The sequence below is a fragment of the Sardina pilchardus genome, chromosome 5, assembly GCF_963854185.1.
Source record: "Sardina pilchardus chromosome 5, fSarPil1.1, whole genome shotgun sequence".
Lineage (NCBI taxonomy): Eukaryota > Metazoa > Chordata > Actinopteri > Clupeiformes > Clupeidae > Sardina > Sardina pilchardus.
Genome location: NC_084998.1, coordinates 36,445,586 through 36,467,792, shown reverse-complemented (window position 1 = coordinate 36,467,792; position 22,207 = coordinate 36,445,586). Strand labels below are relative to the sequence as shown.

The 22,207-nt window shown below is 40.0% G+C and overlaps 1 protein-coding gene across 2 annotated transcripts in view; it reads right to left on the bottom strand.

Annotated features, from left to right (window-relative positions):
• Positions 1-22,207, bottom strand: part of LOC134080777 (myotonin-protein kinase) — a 351,463-nt gene that overhangs the window by 239,314 nt on the left and 89,942 nt on the right. For both annotated transcript variants that reach the window (XM_062537385.1, XM_062537386.1), the window contains exon 2: positions 11,754-11,845. In XM_062537385.1, the coding sequence (XP_062393369.1) occupies positions 11,754-11,845 (92 nt within the window). The remainder of the gene's footprint in view (positions 1-11,753; positions 11,846-22,207) is intronic.

Genomic DNA, 22,207 nt, shown 5'->3' with positions numbered 1-22,207 from the left:
GTTTCACTGGCAGCTAATATATCAGACCAGGCGTTATTAGTGGGTACAACAATGGTATAACCAGATAGTAAATCGTTTATTTTCAATCTAGTTTCTACAAATCCAAGCTAAATAACGTCACACAAATGTGACCATTCAAAGCGAAATCAGTCGTTTTGCGCACAACGTTATTTTGAGAAAATCAACAATAACAAACTTCCGGGTTAAAATGTTGAATTTCACGTTTTCGCATAATTCGACTGTATACAGTCTACAGTTTCATACCGTGAACGCATTTCATGGAAAAACATACGTTTTGACTGTTAAACCCGGCGAAGATTCAACACATTTGCTGTCATTCCCGTTGTGCATGTGCCGCTCAAAAAGGTGATTTCTCCTCTTCTGGCATATCGTGACAGGAGAACCATGTCAACTTTGGATGTGGTTATCTTAGCGATAGTTTGTGTAATACCCTCGATATACATATCGTTGGAAAGCTTAGTTTATGGCCGTTCACGTGAGCACAATAACTTAATTTACTAAATTTTATCGAAACGACTGGTTCCGCTTTACAGGGTCACAAATGCCATTTCAACAGATTCAGCAGTCATTTACCGATATCGGCAGCCATGTTTGTTTTGTTTTCACAACTGATTCAGACATGGCCGCAAAGGATTATGGGTAGAAGGCAGCTTGAAGTGTACATAGATGCTGCCTTCAAAATTGACCGTTATACGGGGAATCTAAGATATCTTAGAAGGCAGCGAAAATCGTTTTTTCGGTTTCAAACGGCACATGCTGCCTTGCTCTCTAGTAAGATATCTTAGAAGGCAGCAGTTTTTCCCGTTTCGAACAGAGCCTATGTCTAACAATACCTTCCATTATTAATGCACAACCAGTAGAGAAAGTGGAGGAATTTAAATATTTGGGAATGTTCTTTGATTGCACTTTAAGTTTTACAATGAACACTGATTCCCTTTTTGGTAACACTTTACATTACAGATCAGTAATAAGTGGGGAATGATATGGTAATATATATGCAATTTCATGGTAATAATATTTTTAAACCACATATTACAAATAATTAATGTGTATTTTTTAGACAATTACTGTGTAATTACTATACAACAACAATACAAATAACTTGCGTAAAATAAAATGGTTGTAACTGCTGTAAATATGTACTTACATAAGAAGCAATAAATATTTAGGATTTACTTATTGTGACATAATATTTCTGTAATTATACCAACATGATGGTGCTATGAAGGATTTAATTACATAGTAACTTTTAAGTGTTATGGTACAATTACACAATGGTCAAAGTTTTTGTAGTAGTTAGTTTGATGGTAAAATGTGACCTGTTATCTGTTATTATGATGAAATAAATATAGCCGCAAGCAGCGATGGCGGGCCCGAGCACCTGTGGTGTGGACCTGTGACATTACGGAATCTATCAAAGCAACATGTGCGTGTCGGTGGGCATGTGCGTGAGCAACACACATGCCCATCAAATTTGATTCATTTTCGTGAATGTATGTGTCAACCACAACAGACAACACGCTAGGTGGCGCTATAGAGTCCCTAAGCCACACCCTATGCTAGAGCTATGTCTCTGACTATCGATAGCAATAACGCACAAGCCCACCAAATTTGGTTCATTTCCGTAAATTTGTGTGTGTCAATGACAACAGGCAATGCTCTAGGTGGCACGGTACAGTCCCTTAGACACCCTTGGCCAGAGCGCTGTCTCTGAGTAGCTTTAGCAATAATACACATGCCCACCAAATGTGGTTAATTTTCGTGAATGTACGTGTCAATCACAACAGACAATGCACTAGATGGCACTATAGAGTCCCTAAGCCACTGACCTAGGCCAGAGCTCTGTCTCTGACAAGCGGTGGCAATAACGCACAAGCCCACCAGGTTTGGTTAATTTTTGTGAATATATGGGTCAGCCAAAATAGACAATGCGCTAGGTGGCGCTATACAGTCCCTAAACCACACCCTAAGCCAGAGCACTGTCTCTGACTAGAGATAGCAATAACACACATGCCCACCAAAATTGGTTAATTTTGGTGAATGTGCGTGTTAACCACAACAGACAATGCGCTAGGTGGTGCTATAGAGTCCCTAAGCCACACCCTAGGCCAGAGCTCTGTCTCTGACTAGCGGTAATAATAACACACAAGCCCACTACATTTGGTTTATTTTCGTGAAAATGTGTGTCAACCAGAAAAGACAATGTGCTAGGTGGCGCTATACAGTCCCTAAGCCACACCCTAGGCCAGAGCTCTGTCTCTGACTATCGATTGCAATAACGCACAAGCCCACCAAATTTGGTTCATTTTCGTGAATATATGGGTCAACCACAATCGACAATGCGCTAGGTGGCGCTATAGAGTCCCTAAGCCACAGCCTAGGCCAGAGCTCTGTCTCTGACTAGAGATAGCAATTACACACATGCCCACCAAATTTGGTTAATTTTGGTAAATGTACGTGTCAACCACAACAGACAATGCGCTAGGTGGCGCTATAAAGTCCCTAAGCCACACCCTAGGCCAGAGCTCTGTCTCTGACTAGCAATAGCAATAACACACGAGCCCACCAAATGTGGTTCATTTTCGTGAATGTTTGTGTCAACCACAACAGACAACGCGCTGCTAGGTGGCGCTCTAGAGTCCCGAAGCCACACCTTAGGCCAAAGCTCTGTCTCTGACTAGCGGTAGCAATTCCACATGTAGCTGCCAAATTACATCCAAATTGTTACCTTTTTTCCGCCCATAACACAAACTTCCTGTTTCTTTAATAAGTCACTTTAATTCAAACCTTCGCCATTTCAATATTCTTCAAAAATTCAAAAATCTGTTCGCAATTTTTCTTGGGCAACCCCTCCAGATCATTTTACTGCCCATATGACACAATTTCGATAAACCGTCTAGGAGAAGTGTTTCGAAATACATGATGTGCGAAATTCATCATCATAATCATAACTCAAATTTGTCTAAGAGTCACTATGTAGTGTAAATGTAAAAGTTGTTCAGATTCATACAACACATCTGCCTACCAAATTTGGTTCATTTTCGTGCATGCATGTGTCAACCACAACAGACAGCGCAGTAGGTGGCGCTATAGAGTCCCTGAGCCACACCCTAGGCCAGAGCTCCATCTCTGAGTATCAAATGCAATTCTACATATGCCCAGTGCTTGAAGTGGGAAAAAATAAGTGCAGGAACTCTAATTTTCCGACATTTGACATTTGTGCGGTGAAAAAAAATCAGTTTTTAGAATGTGTTGGTTTAAAAAACTATTTTAATTTAATCATTCTTTCAAGCAATAACCTATTGGCCTAGGCTACTTTTTTCTGATTCACAAATGGAATACTGAAAAACCATTAAAACAACATGAACCAGACCAGTGTGATAGCCTACTTAGGCCTAACAGACTGGTCCTAGAACCTTAAAGAAACCTTTGGGCTAAAGGTTGAAGAAAACTGTGAAATCGACTGTAGCCTACTTGTTACATTGATTTAATTAACAATATTAACAACTGGCCAAGAACAGAGATTCAAGATCAAAGTCAGAACAAGAGAGTAAAGTGACTGTAAGTGTTCTTTCTATTGCTATTTTGGGTCCTGAAATGGCATAGCATCTGCCATGGCTAACAAAGCAGCACGTGCCTTGTAAAATTCACATATTTGATGCGTGCACTACTTGTTTTTGCATGTTTTATACATTGGAAGCACTTGCTCACCTCTTGATGTTTTACATTGATGGCAGTCACGGGGTGGCATTATATTACAAACATGTAGGGTACAATGATATGCTTCTAAGTAATTTGTTTATGACATACATTTTGTGATATGCAGTGCAATGCAGACAACAGCTGGTAGTTATTCAAAATATCTCCTTCCAGCCTATACCTTCTTAGGGGACGGGGGGCTACACCAGCCATATGAGTGAGGCATGCCAGTATCAGCCTTATGATAGTATCTAATATTTAGGAAAGTTTCAGACTAATTAGGGCCCGAGCACCGAGGTGCTGTAGCAGCGGCCGCACCATAGGTGCAAGGCCCTATTGTTTTTGCTCAGATTATTATTATTATTATTATTAGGGCCCGAGCACCGAGGTGCGGCCACTGAAGTGGCTGCACCGTAGGTGCAAGGCCCTATTGTTTTTGCTCAGATTATTAGGGCCCGAGCACCGAGGTGCGGCCGCTGTAGCGTGTAGTGCACGGTCCGTGGATCTTCTGGCCAATCGATTTTCGTTTCAGAAATCAGAATGGGTAAACAAAAAATAAAGAATATTTCACAATTTGACAATAGAAAAACGGAAAACGCAGATCTGGTCGTGTTCTGTTTTCACCAGTATTTTTCACACATGGAATCACAGACCATAAAAATGAACCCCAAAATCCTGAAATGCATCTTGTAAATTCTGAAATCCATCTGTCAACTGGCTTCCTTCATGACGTTCCACGATTGATGACGTTTGTTCGACAGATGTGGCACCTTGATTTGTCAACTTTCTGATATAAACTGGAGACAAACGGATACAAATGTGCATGACATTTTGCTTCATATTTTGAAGCAAGTTGATGAATAATAATAATCATATCAACCTATGCTGCAATTTTGATTTCAACCATGTTAACAGAAAGTGAGTTATTTTTAGGGCCCGAGCACCGAGGTGCGGCCGCTGTAGCAGCGGCTGCACCGTAGGTGCAAGGCCCTATTGTTTTTGCTCAGATTATTATTATTATTATTATTATTATTATTATTATTATAGTTTTTTCCTCCTTACCTGTTTGGCCTTTTTTCACCAAGTTGGCATGCTCTAAAGCTCTGCTCTGTAATTTGGCAGTCATTTGCAGAATTGCACTCAAAACTCAGAGACAGAGCTTTGGCCTAGGGTGTGGCTCAGGGACAGTATAGCGCCACCTAGCGCATTGTCTGTTGTGGTTGACACATACATACACGAAAATTTACTACATTTGGTAGACATGTGTGTTATGTTATTCTGAACAACTTTCACATTTAAACTACATAGTGAATCTTACGAGAATTTGAGTTATGATTATGATTATGATTTTTGCACATCATGTATTTTGAAACACTTCTCCTAGACGGTTTATCAAAATCATGTCATATCAGCACTAAAATGATCTTGAGGGGTTGCTCAAGAGGAATTGCGACCAGATTTTAGAATTTTTGAAGTATATTGAAATGGCGAAGGTTTGAATTATGGCGACTTATTACGAAACAGGAAGTTGGTGTTATAGGCAGAAAAAAGGTTATAAATTGGATGTAATTTGGCAGCTACATGTGGAATTGCTTCTGCTAGTCAGGGACAGAGCTCTGGCCTAAGGTGTGGCTTCGGGGCTCTATAGCGCCACCTAGCAGCACGTTATCTGTTGTGGTTGACACACACATTCACGAAAATGAACCAAATTTTGTGGACTTGTGTGTTATTGCTATCGCTAGTCAGAGACAGAGCTTTGGCCTAGGGTGTGGCTTAGGGACTCTATAGCGACACCTAGTGTGTTGTCTGTTGTGGTTGTCACATACATTCACGAAAATGAACCAAATTTGGTGGGCACAAGTGTTATTGCCATCGTTATTCAGAGACAGAGCTCTGGCTGAGGGTGTGGCTTAGGGACTCCATAGCGCCACGTAGTGTCTTACCTGTTGGGGTTGACATATACATTCACGAAAATTAATCAAATTTGATGAGCTTGTGTGTTATTACTGCCGCTAGTGAAAAACAGCTCTGGCCTAGGGTGTGGCTTAGGGACTCTTTAGTGCCACCTAGCACATTGTCTGTTGTGGTTGATACATCCACGAAAATAAACCACATTTGGTGGGCATGTGTGTTATTGCTACCGCTAGTCAGGGATAGAGCTCTGGGGCCGCATTACAGAAAAATATCCTAAGTGCTTGTCCTAACTTAAGTTAAGTTTCAAAGATAGGGAAAATCCTATCTTCCTATTACAGAAGCAGTTCTTAAACTCATGGCTGTGTCCTATCTCATCTCAGACCTCCTATCTTATCCTTCCTAACTGTAACTGTCAATCAGATTTTTAAATCGGCAATCGTCCTGTCATGCCTGTTTCTATGCTTAGAACATAAACAAGACTGCCTGTATCTATGATTAGAATGTCAGGTTGCAAAGACGGTGTTCTAAAGAATCTTTGACAGTTTGTTGCTCAAGATGGACAAACCATGCATAATATCAGAGAGAAAATAGGCTAGGAAGGAGCAATAGGCTATAAAAGACAGAAAGAAAGAGAGTGATATTGATTAATTTGATGTGCTGGATAAAAAGATGAAATACAAAAATATGTTAATGAATAATAAAAATACATAATAGTCTATTATTCTATTATTATAATTGATAGGCCTATTTATTTGTTGTAAATGTTATGAATGTTTGAAAAGACATAGTTTATACATTTTATTTTGCTTGTTTTCACTTAATTATCCTATTTAGTGAAATATGATTTATGGTGTCCCAAACAGTCATGTTCCTCATCTTATCATAGGCAACCCAACAGGCCTGTTGCAGTTTGGCAGTTATTTTGCAGTTAGGACAGGGCCTGTGCCATCCTAAGTTAGGATTTCTAAGTTAAGAAATTCTTGAGTTAGGATGGTTCTGTTATGGCCAAATTCCTATCTTAAGTTAAGATAAGATTTTGTCCTAAATGCAGTTAGGACAGTTGCTTCTGTAATACCAAAGATCCTAAATGCCATCCTAAACTGAGATAAGATAGGATTTTCAAGTTAGGAAATTTCTGTAATACGGCCCCTGGCCTAGGGTGTGGCTTAGGGACTCTATAGCGCCACCTAGCACGTTGTCTATTATGGTTGACACATACATTCACGACAATTAGGTAGGCTTGTGTGTTGTTGCTGCTGCTGCTGCTAGTCAGAGACAGAGCTCTGGCCTAGGGTGTGGCTTAGGGACTCTATAGCGCCACCTAGCCTGTTGTCTGCTGTTGTTGACACATACATTGATGAAAATGAACCAAATTTGGTGGGCATGTGTGTTCTATTAATCTGAACAACTTCTACGTTTACTCTCTATAGTAAATATTAAAAGAATTTGAGTTATGATTATGATTATGATTTTTGCACATCATGTATTTTGAAACACTTCTCCTAGACGGTTTATCGAAATCATGTCATTTCCGCAGTAAAATGATCTTGAGGGGTTGCCCAAGAGAAATTGCGAACAGATTTTTGAATTTCAAAAGTATATTGAAATGGCAAAGGTTTGAATTATGGCAACTTATTAAAGAAACAGGAAGTTTGTGTTATAGGCAGAAAAAAGGTAATAATTTGGATGTAATTTCGCAGCTAAATGTGGAATTGCTTCTGCTAGTCAGAGACAGGGCTTTGACCCTAAGGTGTGGCTTCAGGACTCTATAGCGCCACCTAGCAGCGAGTTGTCCGTCTTTGTTGACACAAACATTCACGAAAATGAACCAAATTTGGTGGGCTTGTGTGTTATTGCTATTGTTAGTAAGAGACAGAGCTCTGGCCTAGGGTGTGGCTTAGGGACTCTATAGCGCCACCTAGCAGATTGTGTGTTGTGGTTGACGCATACATTCACGAAAATGAACCAAATTTGGTGGTTTTGTGTGTTATTGCTGCCGCTACTGAAAGATAGAGCTCTGGCCTAGAGTGTGGCTTGGGGACTCTAGAGCGCCACCTAATGCATTGTCTGTTGTGTTTGACACTTACATTCACCAAAATGAACCAAATTTGGTGGGCATGTGTGTTATTGATTAAGTTATTCAGAGACAGAGCTCTGGCCTCGGGTGTGGCTTAGGGACTCTATAGTGCCACCTAGTGCATTGTCTTTTGTGGTTGACACACACATTCACGAAAATGAACCAAATTTGGTGGGCTTGTGCATTATTGTTATCGATAGTCAGAGATAGAGCTCTGGCCTAGGGTGAGGCTTAGGGACTCTATAGCGCCACCTAGCGCATTGTCTGTTGTGGTTGACACGTACAGTCACCCAAATGAACCAAATTTGGTGGGCATGTGTGTTATTGCTATAGTTATTCAGAGTAGAGCTCTGGCCTCGGGTGTGGCTTAGGGACTCTATAGCGCAACCTAGTGCATTGTCTGTTGTGGTTGACACATACATTCAAGAAAATCAACCAAATTTGGTTAGCATATGTGTTATTGCTATAGCTATTCAGAGACAGCGCTCTGGCCAAGGGTGTCTTATGGACTGTATAGCGCCACCTAGCGCGTTGTCTGTTGTGGTTGACACACACATTCATGAAAATGAACCAAATTTGGTGGGCTTGTGAGTTATTGCTATCGATAGTCAGAGATAGAGCTCTGGCCTAGGGTGTGGCTTAGGGACTCTATAGCGCCACCTAGCATGTTGTCTGTTGTGGCTGACACATACATTCAGGAAAATTGACCAAATTTGGTGGGCATTTGTGTTGCTCATGCACATGCCCACCAACACGCACATGTTGCTTTGTTAGATTTCGAAATGTCACAGGTCTCCGCACCGCAGGTGCTCGGGCCCGCCATCGCCGCTTGCGGCTATATTTATTCTTCCGTCTTACCTGTTTGGCCTTTTTTCACCAACTTGCCATGCTCTAAAACTCTTGTAATTTGGCAGCCATTTGTAGAATTGCATTTGAAACTCAGAGACAGAGCTCTGGCCATGGGTGTGGCTCAGCGACTCTATAGTGCCACCTAGCGCGGTTTCTGTTGTGTTTGACACATACATGCACGGAAATGAACCAAATTTGGTGGACATGTGTGCTGTATGAATCTGAACAAGTTTTGCATTTAAACTATATAGTGAATCTTATAAGAATTTGAGTTATGATTATGATTATGATTTTTGCACATCACGTATTTTGAAACACTTCTCCTAGACGGTTTATCGAAATCATGTCATATAAGCACTAAAATGATCTTGAGGGGTTGCCCGAGAGGAATTGCGACCAGATTTTTTAATTTTTGAAGTATATTCAAATGGCGAAGGTTTGAATTATGGCGTTTTATTAAGAAACAGGAAGTTGGTGTTATAGGCAGAAAAAAGGTTATGAATTGGATGTAATTTGGCAGCTACATGTGGAATTGCTTCTGCTAGTCAGAGACAGAGCTCTGGCCTAAGGTGTGGCTTTGGGACTCTATAGCGCCACCTAGCAGCACGTTATCTGTTGTGGTTGACACAAACATTCACGAAAATTAACCAAATTTGGTGGACTTGTGTGTTATTGTTATGGCTAGTCAGAGACAGAGCTTTGGTCTAGGGTGTGGCGTAGGGACTCTATAGCGCCACCTAGTGCGTTGTCTGTTGTGGTTGACACATACATTCACGAAAATGAACCAAATTTGGTGGGCATGTGTTTTGTTATAGCTATTCAGAGACAGAGCTCTGGCCGAGGGTGTGGCTTAGGGACTCTATAGCGCCACCTAGTGTGTTTCCGTTTGTGGTTGACGTATACATTCACGAAAATGAACCACATTTGGTGGGCTTGTGTGTTATTGCTTTTGCTAGTCAGAGACAGAGCAAATTTGGTGAGATTGTTTGTTATTACTGCCGCTAGCCTACGGGCCATATCGTCTGCTGAGGTTCAGCCCCAGTGATTGCAAGACAGCGCACTGACGCTTGCTTGGATGCGGTTCGTTGGACTAAGTTGGCGTGGACTTTTCTGTTTGTTTGTTTTATTATGTATTTGACATTTGTTTATTTGTTTGTCTGTCTTATGTCTTGGTGTCACGGGTACGCTGGCGATTACGCCACTCCGTCCGGCATCTTGTGTCTTGTTATTTTGTGAATTTGTTTGTTGTGTTGTCATGGGTACGCTGGCGACTACGCCACTCCGTTTCGGCACTGTGTCTGTAAAACGCTTTGGGTTGCACTCAGTGCACGTTAAATGCGCTATATAAATAAAAGTACCTTACCTTACCTTACCTAGTCAGAAAAAGAGCTCTGGCCTAGGTTGTGGCTTAGGGATTCTATAGCGCCACCTAGCATATTGTCTGTTGTGGTTGATGCACTCACGAAAATGAACCACATTTGGTGGGCTTGTGTGTTATTGCTTTTGCTAGTCAGAGACAGAGCTCTGGCCTAGGGTGTGGCTTAAGGACTCTATAGCGCCACCTAGCACATTTTCTGTTGTGGTTGACACAAACATTCACGAAAATTAACTAAATTTGGTGGGCTTGTGTGTTATTGCTACCGCTAGTCAGAGACAGAGACAGAGCAGAAACATGTGACCATTCAAAGCGAAATCAGTCGTTTTGCGCACAACGTTATTTTGAGAAAATCAACAATAACAAACTTCCGGGTTAAAATGTTGAATTTCACGTTTTCGCATAATTTGACTGTATACAGTCTACAGTTTCATATCGTGAACGCATTTCACGGAAAAACATACGTTTTGACTGTTAAACCCGGCAGGATTCAACACATTTGTTGTCATTCCCGTTGTGCACGCGCTGCTTAAAAAGGTGATTTCTCCTCTTCTGGCATATCGTGACAGGAAAACCATGTCAACTTTGGATGCGGTTATCTTAGCGATAGTTTGTGTAATACCCTTGATATACATATCGTTGGAAAGCTTAGTTTATGGCCGTTCACGTGAGCACAATAACTTAATTTAGTAAATTTTACCGAAACGACTGGTTCCGCTTTACAGGGTCACACATATATTCACAACAATTAGGTAGGCTTGTGTGTTATTGCTGCCGCTAGTAAGAGACAGAGCTCTGGCCTAGGGTGTGGCTTAGGGACTGTATAGCACTACCTAGCTTGTTGTCTGTTGTGGTTCACACATACATTGATGAAAATTAACCGAATTTGGTGGGCATGTGTGTTGCTCATGTACATGTCCATCAACAGGTACGTGTTGCTTTGTTAGATTCCGAAATGTCACGGGTCCGCACCGCAAGTGCTCGGGCCGCTATCGCCGCTTGCGGCTATATTTTGCATTGTCGTTGTATGGTAATTGCACAGTAATTGTCTAGAAGTTACACATTCATTATTTGTAATATGTGGTTTAAAAATATTATTACCATTAAATTGCATACATATTACCATAACATTACACACTTATTACCAATCTGTAAAAGCAATGCAGCGCATGTACTTAATCAGAAAGCTAGATTCATATGACGTTAGCAAGTCCATATTAGAGACAGTATACAGAAGCCTTGTTGAAAGTGTGTTGACGTTTAATATGAATACATGGTATGGAAACCTTGGGGCTAAGAACAAGAACAGATTAACAACAATTGTGAACATGGCAAGTAAAATTATAGGGAAAGGTCAGAAACAGCTGGGTCTGTGCTATGAAACACAAGTGAAACAAAAAGCTCAACAAATTGTTTCTGATGCATTCTTATGCATCCCTTGTTAAGGGAGTTCATTAAAATGCCCTCAGGTAGACGTTTTAGAGCTGCAACTTCAACAAAAAACATTTACAGAAAATCATTCATACCAACTGCAATAGGCTTTTTCATATTTGTATACTCTGCTGCTTCTGTATTGTGACTGAGTTGTTTGTGTATTTATTAACTGTGTCTTTAATGTATTTATTGTATTTATGTCTTTGTTATTATTATTATTATTATTATTATTATTATTTTTACTACTACTATCAATTGTTTTGCTCAAGGGGAGGTGGAAAATGAGCTTAATTCCCCAAATGGTGGAATATCCCTTTAAAGTTTTGAGTACATTTACAAAAAACCTCACAAAACAAGTGGAAGGCCTTTAGATTGGTCCCAAACCTCACTGAAGGTCCCTCTGCCAATCACTTTCAGGATCTCAAAGTCATCCCTTCGAATTCGTGTCCCCTTCACCTGCCTCACCAGTGGCTCAGCTACAGTTGGGAGAAAAGAAAGAATATGTTATTTCTGACAATTATCATAAACAGCTCTGGAAAAAGGCCACTGCACATTTTTCTGATGTCATCCTACAGTTGCTGAGTGACATTTGAATGAGTTGATGGTCATATTCAAATTTTGAATATGTCAGTTAATTTGAATCAAATTACACAATGGGGAGATATGCAGCTTGTTGCCCTGCTCAGGTGACACAGGTGACGCTGGCTGGTTCTCAAAGTCAAGGATCCTTGAGGATTCGTGCTTGGAAGAACTGAGCTCTGCCGAGTCAAATCCTTCAAAGGCAAGGCTTCTTCATAGCATTCACACAAAACACACAATGGAACAGCCATTGGGCAGGAATCTGCAGGTGTACGTTTCTGAAAATCATGCCTGCCCGCTTCTTTTTTAGAATGCAGCACTATCATTCTCCTTTGTCTAGAAATTCAATACATTTTATTAATTTGCCAAAATAAACCACAGAGCAGCAACCATTAAGCAAAATTGTTAAGAGAACATTGTTATATTTAGCTCACAATTGCTCTCATTAGAAAAGGGTTAAATACCCCTCCTAAATGACTTTTTTACATACTTAACACTAGACATGCAGGGGTGCGACCTGAACATTTCGTCCACTTATACCTAGAAGCGCCGCGCCCCGGTCATTTGACCGCTTTGACGACCTACTAGAAGCGCCGTGCTGTTGTGAACTACTAGAAGCGCGGCGAGGCGGTCAAAAGACCGCTGAGTCCTTAGACTGGGAGGCTGTTACTTACACATAATGATCGCTAGATGGCGCTTCGTGCACGAATCAAATCGTTTGGTCATAAATTCAGTTTGCACTAAGCCATGTGTCATTCGTGTCAGACCGTGTTGTTGATAGTCTGTGGTTGTTTGTTTCATTATGACATACAGCACGTTTGAGTTATCTGTTAATGTATTTGTGTTGATTTGTGTTGTTTGAGGTAAAAACTTTGGAAGAGTTCTTGAACAAACCTTAAGCAAACTTGACTTTCAACTAAAATGCTCTAAAAGTGAATGGGTGGCTAGTTCTAATTCACTCCCCAAATTCACTTCTATTCATTTAGCCGAATGATCGGACCTGGAACAAAGAGCCTAACAGTCTGGTTTCAATTACACAGTAGCCAGGATTTCATGCCGCATTTTACAGGCTACCGTGGCTACTTTCTAAAACAACTTTCATTCATTTAGGGAGAAGCATCTTATAGGGTCTAGCTACCTCGGTGGGAGGGAGATAGAGAGAGAGCTATGCTGAGCAGGCATACGCGCGAGAAGTAGCATAATTAAAAATAATAAGTGAAGGTATTCTCCGTTTTGCGAATGTGTAGGCTATGTTTGCGATGTCTGCTGAAAAAAAAGCTATAGGCCTATTGTTTCTACAATTTAAACTAACCTCTATGTGAATTCGAGATTTAGCATTGATACACACATTTTCTTTTTTTTAAAGATTATTTTTTGGGCTTTTTTTATGCCTTTATTTGGACAGGACAGTAGAGAGAATGACAGGAAGTGAGTGGGAGAGAGTCGGGGTGGGATCTGGAAAGGACCACGGGGCGGGAATCGAACTCGGGTCGCCAGCGTACGGTGCAGGTGCCCCAGCCAGTTGCGCCACTGCCGGGACCGATACACACATTTTCACAAGATTACAACACAAAGCTGTAGCTCACTGGTTAGAGTTTCGACCTGAAAACCCAAGGGTTGCTGGTTCGATTAAACCTATTCATGACGGAAGTTCTTTTGAACAAGGCATCATAAAGTAGGCTATTCTATTCTATTATCTCCCTCAACAATGGAATTCTCTTCTCTGATTGGCTGATGGGTAGTTCCCGTATCACACTTGAATATTAATTTGCCAAACTCGTTGCGAAGTTTAAATGAACTGTCACGTTGCATCCAAGCTGAAATACAGACGTGCAGAACCATAGTAACATTGTAGCATATGACGGAGGTGGATTGTAGCTAGTTGGATGCCATGTAGGCTAGAAAAGTAGCGATCTTTCAAAGTTAAAGTTAATCAGAACCCTGGGATATGCCCGCTTGACAACGGGAGAGATAGAACTAACGACTGGCTTTTGGCCGTAGCAACCAGCCATTTAGAACTAACGACTGGCCTTTGGCCATAGCAACCATCCATTTTAGAACTAGTAACGGCAGTTTTGTCCTGCAAGTAGAAAGTTGATATGTGGCGGAAAGTAGTCCCACAGTCAAGACCGTTTTAGCGATGTTAACGGACGCAACGGTGGAATAAAACTATGTTCTAAATATACAGGTTATGAATACAAACGGGAGATAAGCGGGATAACGGCCTTCGAGGTCGACCGGTTCGATGGAAATAATGGCACGGCGGAGGTAACTCCGTCTCCGTGCTTCGCACGTCGCCGGAGTTCTAGACCTCCACCTAGCAATTATTTCCATCGAACCGGTCATCTCGTCGGCCGTTATCCCTTACTTATTTTCTATTCACATAACTACACGCACGCTGGCGAATTCGAACATTCTGAAACGCGCATATGCGATGAAACATGATTCACATTCTTCCACGAGTTGCCTATATAAACAGCCAGCCTACAGCCTAGTATGCAGGGGACAGAGAGATGGGGTGGGGGTGGGGAGGCAGTTAATTGTCCTCAATGCCTCGGTGATGTCTGTAGCCTAAGTAGCCTAGGCGAGTGTATGGGGGAGGGGAGATGATCGGTTTCAAATAGGCTGTTTGCAATGGATAGTGTGTTATGTATAGACCCCAAAGCCATTTGCTTTGAGAATAACGGTTGGCTGATGAAGTTGTTGGCTGGCTAGCTGGCTCAGCCAAAACCTGCTGCAGCCGCCGAAGTTTTCATGACTGATAATGGCTTTAGTTGCCACTTCATGTCTACAGATGTCTATATTGTACTAGATATCAACACACAATGTTATTGTATTGTTTTGGGCAAAATTCTGCACGTTTCACTTCAATGTAGACTGCATGCGTTGTGAACAGCGCAGCTATCTCTGGAAAGGAAACGGTGGAAGTCGCATCAGTAGCCTAATAGCCTATCGCGTTCAATGCTGTAAATCCATCTGTTCCAGAATATTTGGTTCATATCATCAATCTTTGGTTTTGGTGTTTGTGCAACCGAGCACAAATTAATTTAACGATTTAACGATTTAACAAAAGTTTGAGTAGCCCTACGTAGGAATTAGTATGTAAGGTGAGATCAAAATCAGACTACCTTGTTTGCTTCTTTTCCCCATGTCATTTTAATTGGTCGTCAACTCACTGTGAGTCCTGTGTATCGTAGCAACGAGCACAATACTGATGTGGTGTGTCCAGTGGGAAAATCTCATGTAGCCTATCGTTTATTTTTCGCGTGTCACTATGATATAATTATTTTTAGATGCAAAAACTCTAACTGGCTTAGTCAAAGTTTGTCAGATGGTGGCTCAATTTGGCTCAGAAAATTATTGGCTGATGAAATTATTTTTCGTTAATGGTAAACAGTATTGTGATTCATCCGTTTATTTCAGATAGTTTGTTATTAAAAGCCATTAACAAAAAATCATTGTTCGTCGACGTTGAAAAACAACAAAAAAATAGTTATTAAAATAAATCACATATAGGCCTATATAATACATATTGCACATATATAAACTATATGTTTTATGGTAAAATATTATTCTCATGCCCGACTGACAGGAAACCTTTGCGACATCTGCTGTGAGAAAAGAGAATAGCAGCATGGACAAACATGGCCGAACGCGAGACAACATAGTGTTGTCACATAAGTGAGCGCAAAATAGCTCTAAACTAGCTTGTACCGGTGTGCTTTCGATCATGTAAAAATATTGGGTGACAAAACACGCGTATTTAGGAAAAGTCGTGAACGTAGGGTCCTGGAATTTAATCGAGTGAAAAGATTTTTTTTTTTTTGTGATCGCAAATGACCGCAGCCCGGCAGCCCGGCAGTTCTAGGTATATCTAGGTCAAACCCACACGGCGCTTCTAGTAATACGCGTCAGCGGTCAAATGACCGGCGCTTGGCGCTTCTAGTGTTAATGTGTAAGAGTTCAAAGTTGTCAAAAATAAATAGAGCCCAAATTGAAAATAGCTAATTTACAGTGATTGTAACACAGTGACTTTAGTACACACTATATTAAATAGGAGCTTTGAAAACATTCTACAACATCACATTCTTACACTGAATTCATAACTTCTGCATAGCTATAAAAAGTAAGCCTGTTTTGTTTAGGTTTTGTTTTGTTAAATCACACTATTCTGTCTCTTTTAGACATACACATGCCAAAAATGTTTGTCTGCGAATTAAATCTCTACTGTATCAAAATTATAATTTAAATGTATTGTATACCGTTTTATAGAACTAGTCATTCCAAGTCATTTTAAGGAGGGATTTAATATTTGAGAAATATGTATTTTGTGTGTGAGATGGTTATTCAGCACTGAAAAAGGAATGGTCAGTACAGGCACCAAAGGGCTAATTTAGGCAGCTAACGGATGTTGATACACATATACTTTAATGAATATTGATAGTTTAAAAGAAGGTAGGGTAACACAATATTTTACGGGGTCCTTGTTTCAGTGTATCTGCATAATGAAGTACAGTGTAACAACCTATGTAATAATATATAATATCCCATACCTATTTGTCCATACATTATGTACATATCATTAATACACTTTTAATGAGTACAGTACTTAAAATGACTGCACGCTCAACCTCTAGCAATAATATTAACATAGGCAGAGGGAGAAATTGAGGTTTTGGAAGGCTAAAAGTTGGTCACATACAAGCTCGGACTCGAGTCGGACAAGGGATATCGTGTAAGCTTAAGAAAATTTCATTATGAAATTCTCCCATCTAGCGGCTAGGGATTGTATTGCAACAAGTGCTGTCAAAAATATCGCGTTAACGCGTTAACTCAAAACAATTTTAACGGCGTTATTTTTTTTATTGCGAGATTAACGCTCTTTCTGACCTGTGACAAGTTTTTTCATAAACTGTTGTGGCCATGTTCTCTATGGACCCGGCTGTAGGCTAAACCAGAAGCAAAACAGTAAGCGCGCCCCACAATGCCATCCATTGTGGTAACACTTTACATTACAGATCAGTAATAAGTGGGTACTGGGTAATGATATGGTAATATGCAATTTCATGGTAATAATATTTTCAACCCTTTAGGCGCCAGAGGTTTTTTCCAAAAACATTCAATTTTGACATATTAATTTCAAAAGGCTTTAGCTTAACCCTTTAGGCGCCAGAGGTTTCTTTGAAAAACATTCAATTTTGACATATTAATTTCAAAAGGCTTTAACTTAAAAGTGAAAAGAGATAGAGACTTTCTGTAAATTAGAGAAATATTAAGGATGACCCAAAGTTTATGTAGGGATTAAATGTATCGGTAACACTTTACAATAAGGGTACATGAATTCTCATGAACTAATGCATGAATTAATGCATGAGTTACGCATTAGTTAATCCATTAATATATCATGAATAATTATGACTTAACATGAATTCACTGACTGTCATTAATGAATTAATACATAAATAACGGTTGGCACATCATCATGAATCATGATTAATTAAGCATGATCATGATAACTTTTTGTCAGACAAAATTTTGGACATCACCGTCATGGAGAAAAAAGAAAAGTAATTACACATGAATTCATGTTAACTAAATGTCATGAATTATCATTCATGCATTAATTATACATGAAAATCTCATTAATAAACATGAATTAATAGTATGTCATTAATGACATCAGGTATGGACAACAAATTCATCTTGAGCATTAGGTACAGTGGGTAAATCATTATGAATAATGATCAATTACACATGATCATGGTGATTTCTAGGTTTTTGAAATGTGCTCCAAGGGGTAAGTAAACTATACATTAACTCATCATGAACTAATTAAGACCATTTTCAGAGAATATCGAAGAATCCACTTCTTTCGTCAGTGATAAAGAAGGGTCCATTTACCACTTTAGGTGAGGGGCCACAAACATGATGAACTCATGAGTAATTCATCATTAATTAATGTAAGTGACCATTTTTGCATGACTTCAAGCTTCATGCATTTAAAGCACCACCTGTTCATCACTTTATCTGAGGGGCCACAGACATGATTAACTAATGAAAAGATAATGCTTAGCTAATGAGGACATGCCTATATTTGAACGATGTGGATTCTTCGATATTCTCTGTCTTAATTAGTTCATGATGAGTTAAAGTATAGTTTACTTACCCCTTGGAGAACATTTCAAAAACCTAGAAATCACCATGATCATGTTTAATTGATCATTATTCATAATGATTTACCCACTGTACCTAATTCTCAAGATGAATTTGTTGTCCATACCTGATGTCATTAATGACATACTATTAATTCATGTTTATTAATGAGATTTTCATGTATAATTAATGCATGAGTTAATGAATTAACTCATGATAATTCAAGACATTTAGTTAACATGAATTCATGTGTAATTACTTTTCTTTTTTCTCCATGACTTAATTAAGTCATCATGATCATGCTTAATTAATCATGATTCATGATGATGTGCCAACCGTACTTAATGCTTAAGATGATGAGTTATTTATGTATTAATTCATTAATGACAATCAGTGAATTCATGTTAAGTCATAATGATTTATGATATATTAATGGATTAACTAAGGCATTAATTCATGCATTAGTTCATGAGAATTCATGTACCCTTATTGTAAAGTGTTACCAATGTATCCAACTAATTTGCATAAATGACGTCAGATGGTGGCGGCCATCTGGATTTTTGAATTTTCATGATTTATTTTTTATATCATTATAAAAATATTAATATTATTATTATTAATATTTTTGCTGACAGACATACACATCACCAAGACAGGAAAACACAAAAAGAACAAACATTGTACCATACTGAATGGTCAGGGAAATAGTAAATCATCATAGCCTACTAATAGCAAGATGATGGGAATGATGATGATGCTGCTGCGAATTTATGTAGCAGGCCTTTTGCCATAGAGATAATGAATCCCTGTTCATCCAGGTGACACTTCTTGTAGTGTTTCATGGTGTGGTACCTCTAATTGCAGGGTGTTGTGTCCAAGTGGGGCACGCATCTCACAAAACAGATGAAAGACAGAGGTCGAAAATGCTCGTAAAGATGAACTTTAGTTTATTTAACTTCTACATGTTACAGTAGGCTTGCTGCCCAAAACCTGGAGGTCAAGAGAGTAAAATGTGGGAGCTCATCTATTACATAGCTCCCCCTAGCTCAATGCATCATGGGAGGTGTAGTAACCATACATACACAACATTCCTCCCCGGAAACCTTTAACCTCACTTATTTCATTTAACTCAAACAAGTGTTTACCTTCACACTTACAAATCATTCTTATCTCAGTAAATAACAAAACAAAATCATTTCCATACCAGTGTACAGCACAACACAAAAATCACGTGAAACCTTTCTTCAAGGATAACTTCCTTGGTAACCCTTTTACATTTAACTTCCTATAAATCCAACCTTTCAGGAGCCCGTCGGACTCTCTGTGGGCGCATGTTCACTTGTTCATCCACACGCTCATTTAATTCATCACCTTCCAGTTCAAGACCGGGTACAATCTCATTTTCAGAAGAATCATACAAATGTTCTGCAATCTCATCATTCTCCTTATTTGTGCACTGGTCATAAATCTTGGTAGCTATCAGCTAGTCAATATGCTTTTTGCTCGTTTGCCCATCTATGTTGACTAAATAGGTCACAGGACCTAGCACTCGCTCTATTATTCCTGATTTCCATTTCTGTCCTTCCCCTCCCCGGAAAACCTTTACCAGCACTGCTTGATTTGGCTGTAAGACTCTCACACGGTTCTGGTTGTTTGTGACCTTTTCTTGTTTGTCTTGCATCTGCACAAAAAATGTTGGTGTAACTTGTGATAACCTGGTTTTGACACTTCTTTTCAGGAAAAGCTCAGACGGTGTTTTCCCTGTTGTGGATGCAGGTGTGTTTCTGTAACTAAACAGGAAACTGTCAATGCAATGTTGTAATGAACGGCCTGACCCTTTTTGCTTGTCCAGAGACTGCTTAAAGGTCTGAACCAGTCTCTCGGCAAGTCCATTCGAAGCCGGGTTGTACGGAGCAGACTTGATATGCTTAACCCCATTAGCTTCCAAAAAAGTTTCAAATTCGTATGAGACCAACTGTGGACCGTTATCTGAAACGACCACTTGAGGGAGACCATAAGTTGCAAATAAACCCCTCATAGCTTCTACGGTAGCTGTAGCTGTGGTACTAGTCATCAATTTAACCTCTGGCCAATGTGAATAGGCATCACAAACCAACAGAAACTGACGCTTGTCCTTTTCCGCAAAGTCTATATGAATTTGTTCCCATGGCAGCTCTGGCCATTTCCATGGGTGCAATGGTGCTTTGTTTGGTGCATGTCTGTTCTTTTGACAAATAGGACAGCTATTCACCATGTCTTCAATTTCTGCATCAAGACTGGGCCACCGAAAATGGCTTCTAGCTAATGCCTTTGTCCTAACAATGCCTAAATGCTCTTCATGTAGCTCTTTTAACATCTGAGGTCTCAGTGCCCTAGGAATTATTACTCTTAACCCCCATAAGACACAATCTGCCTCTACAGTGAGTTCCTCACGTCTGTTCCAGTAAGACTTCAATTCATCATCATTTACATGTTCTGGCCATCCATTCTGTGTTAAGTGTCTCACCTTGGTAAGTATTTTGTCTTTGTCTGTCTCTTTCTTTATATCTTTGGCTGATACAGGAATTGATTCTAACCAAGACACTCTAAATTCTGGGTTGCTCTGTGGCGCCTCTGCCTTCAACGGTAATCTGGATAACCCATCTGCATTAGCATGTTCTAAGGAGGCTTTGTAGACTATGTCGTATTGATAAGCTGACAGTAATAAAGCCCGTCTCTGTAGGCGAGCAGCAGCTAACGCTGGCACCCCTGTCTTCGGCCCCAGAATCTTCACCAGTGGCTTATGATCTGTTACCAACACAAAGTTCCTGCCATAGAGATAATCCCTACATTTCTGTACACCAAAAATGATGCCCAACGCTTCTTTCTCAATTTGTGAATTGTTAACCTCAGCCTTGCTCAAAGTACGGGAAGCGTACGCTATTGGTCTTTCACTACCATCAGTCATTTGGTGTGATATCACAGCCCCTAACCCATATGCACTAGCATCGCAAGCTAACAGAATAGGCAAGTCTGGATCAAAATGAGTTAGAACAGTTGAAGATGACAACTGTGCTTTAGCCTTCTCAAAAGCTACTTGGCAATTGGTAGACCAATTCCATGGACTGTCTTTTTGGAGTAACACTGTCATTGGCTTAATGATTGTTGAAAGGTTCTCAAGAAACTTCCCATAATATGTCAGTAACGCTAAAAATGCCCTAAGCTCTGTGACATTTCTAGGAACTGGAGCATTGGCTATTGCATCCACTTTCTCCAGTATTGGATGCAATCCTTCTCTGTCAATTTTGTGACCCAAGTAGGTTACACTTGGTTGACAGAAGCTACACTTGTCTCGATTTACCCTTATGCCTCTATCCTGCAATCGTTTTAACACTTGATCAACATTCTCCCAATGTTCACTTTCTGTTTTTCCCATAATCAAAATGTCGTCAAGGTAGCACACCACACTTGGTAAACCTTGAAGTACCTGATCCATAATACGTTGGAAGATTGCTGGTGAACTAGCTATCCCATATGGTAACCTATTCATTTGGTACAACCCTTTCTGTGTATTGATGGTCAAGTACTGCTTAGATTCATCATCTAGCTCCACCTGTTGGTAAGCTTGTGTGAGATCTAGCTTCGTGAAGTAGTTACCCCCAGCTAATTTCGCAAACAAATCTTGTGTTTTAGGAAGAGGGTATTTATCTACCTCTAACCAGGGATTTATGGTTACTTTGTATTCACCACAAATTCTGACGTCCATTTGTTTTTGGTATGCATACAACCGGAGTTGCCCATCCACTGGAGTGCAAACTCCCATTTCCTGCAACTTTGTTAATTGCTTGTCAACTGCTGAGCTCAAAGCATACGGCACTGATCTAGCCTTGCAGAATTTTGGAGTAGCATTCTCCATTACCCTTAGCTTTGCTTTTACCCCAGAAATTACTCCACGATCTGCATCGAACACATTAGAATATTTTCTGTGCATCTCTGAAAGAGGATCGGCTACTGGTACATAATTCACCCTAGACCAGTCTAAATTAAGGTACTGAATCCAATTTCTACCCATTAGTGTTGGACCACTCCCCTTTGACACTAATAAAGTCAATGACACTGACTGATCT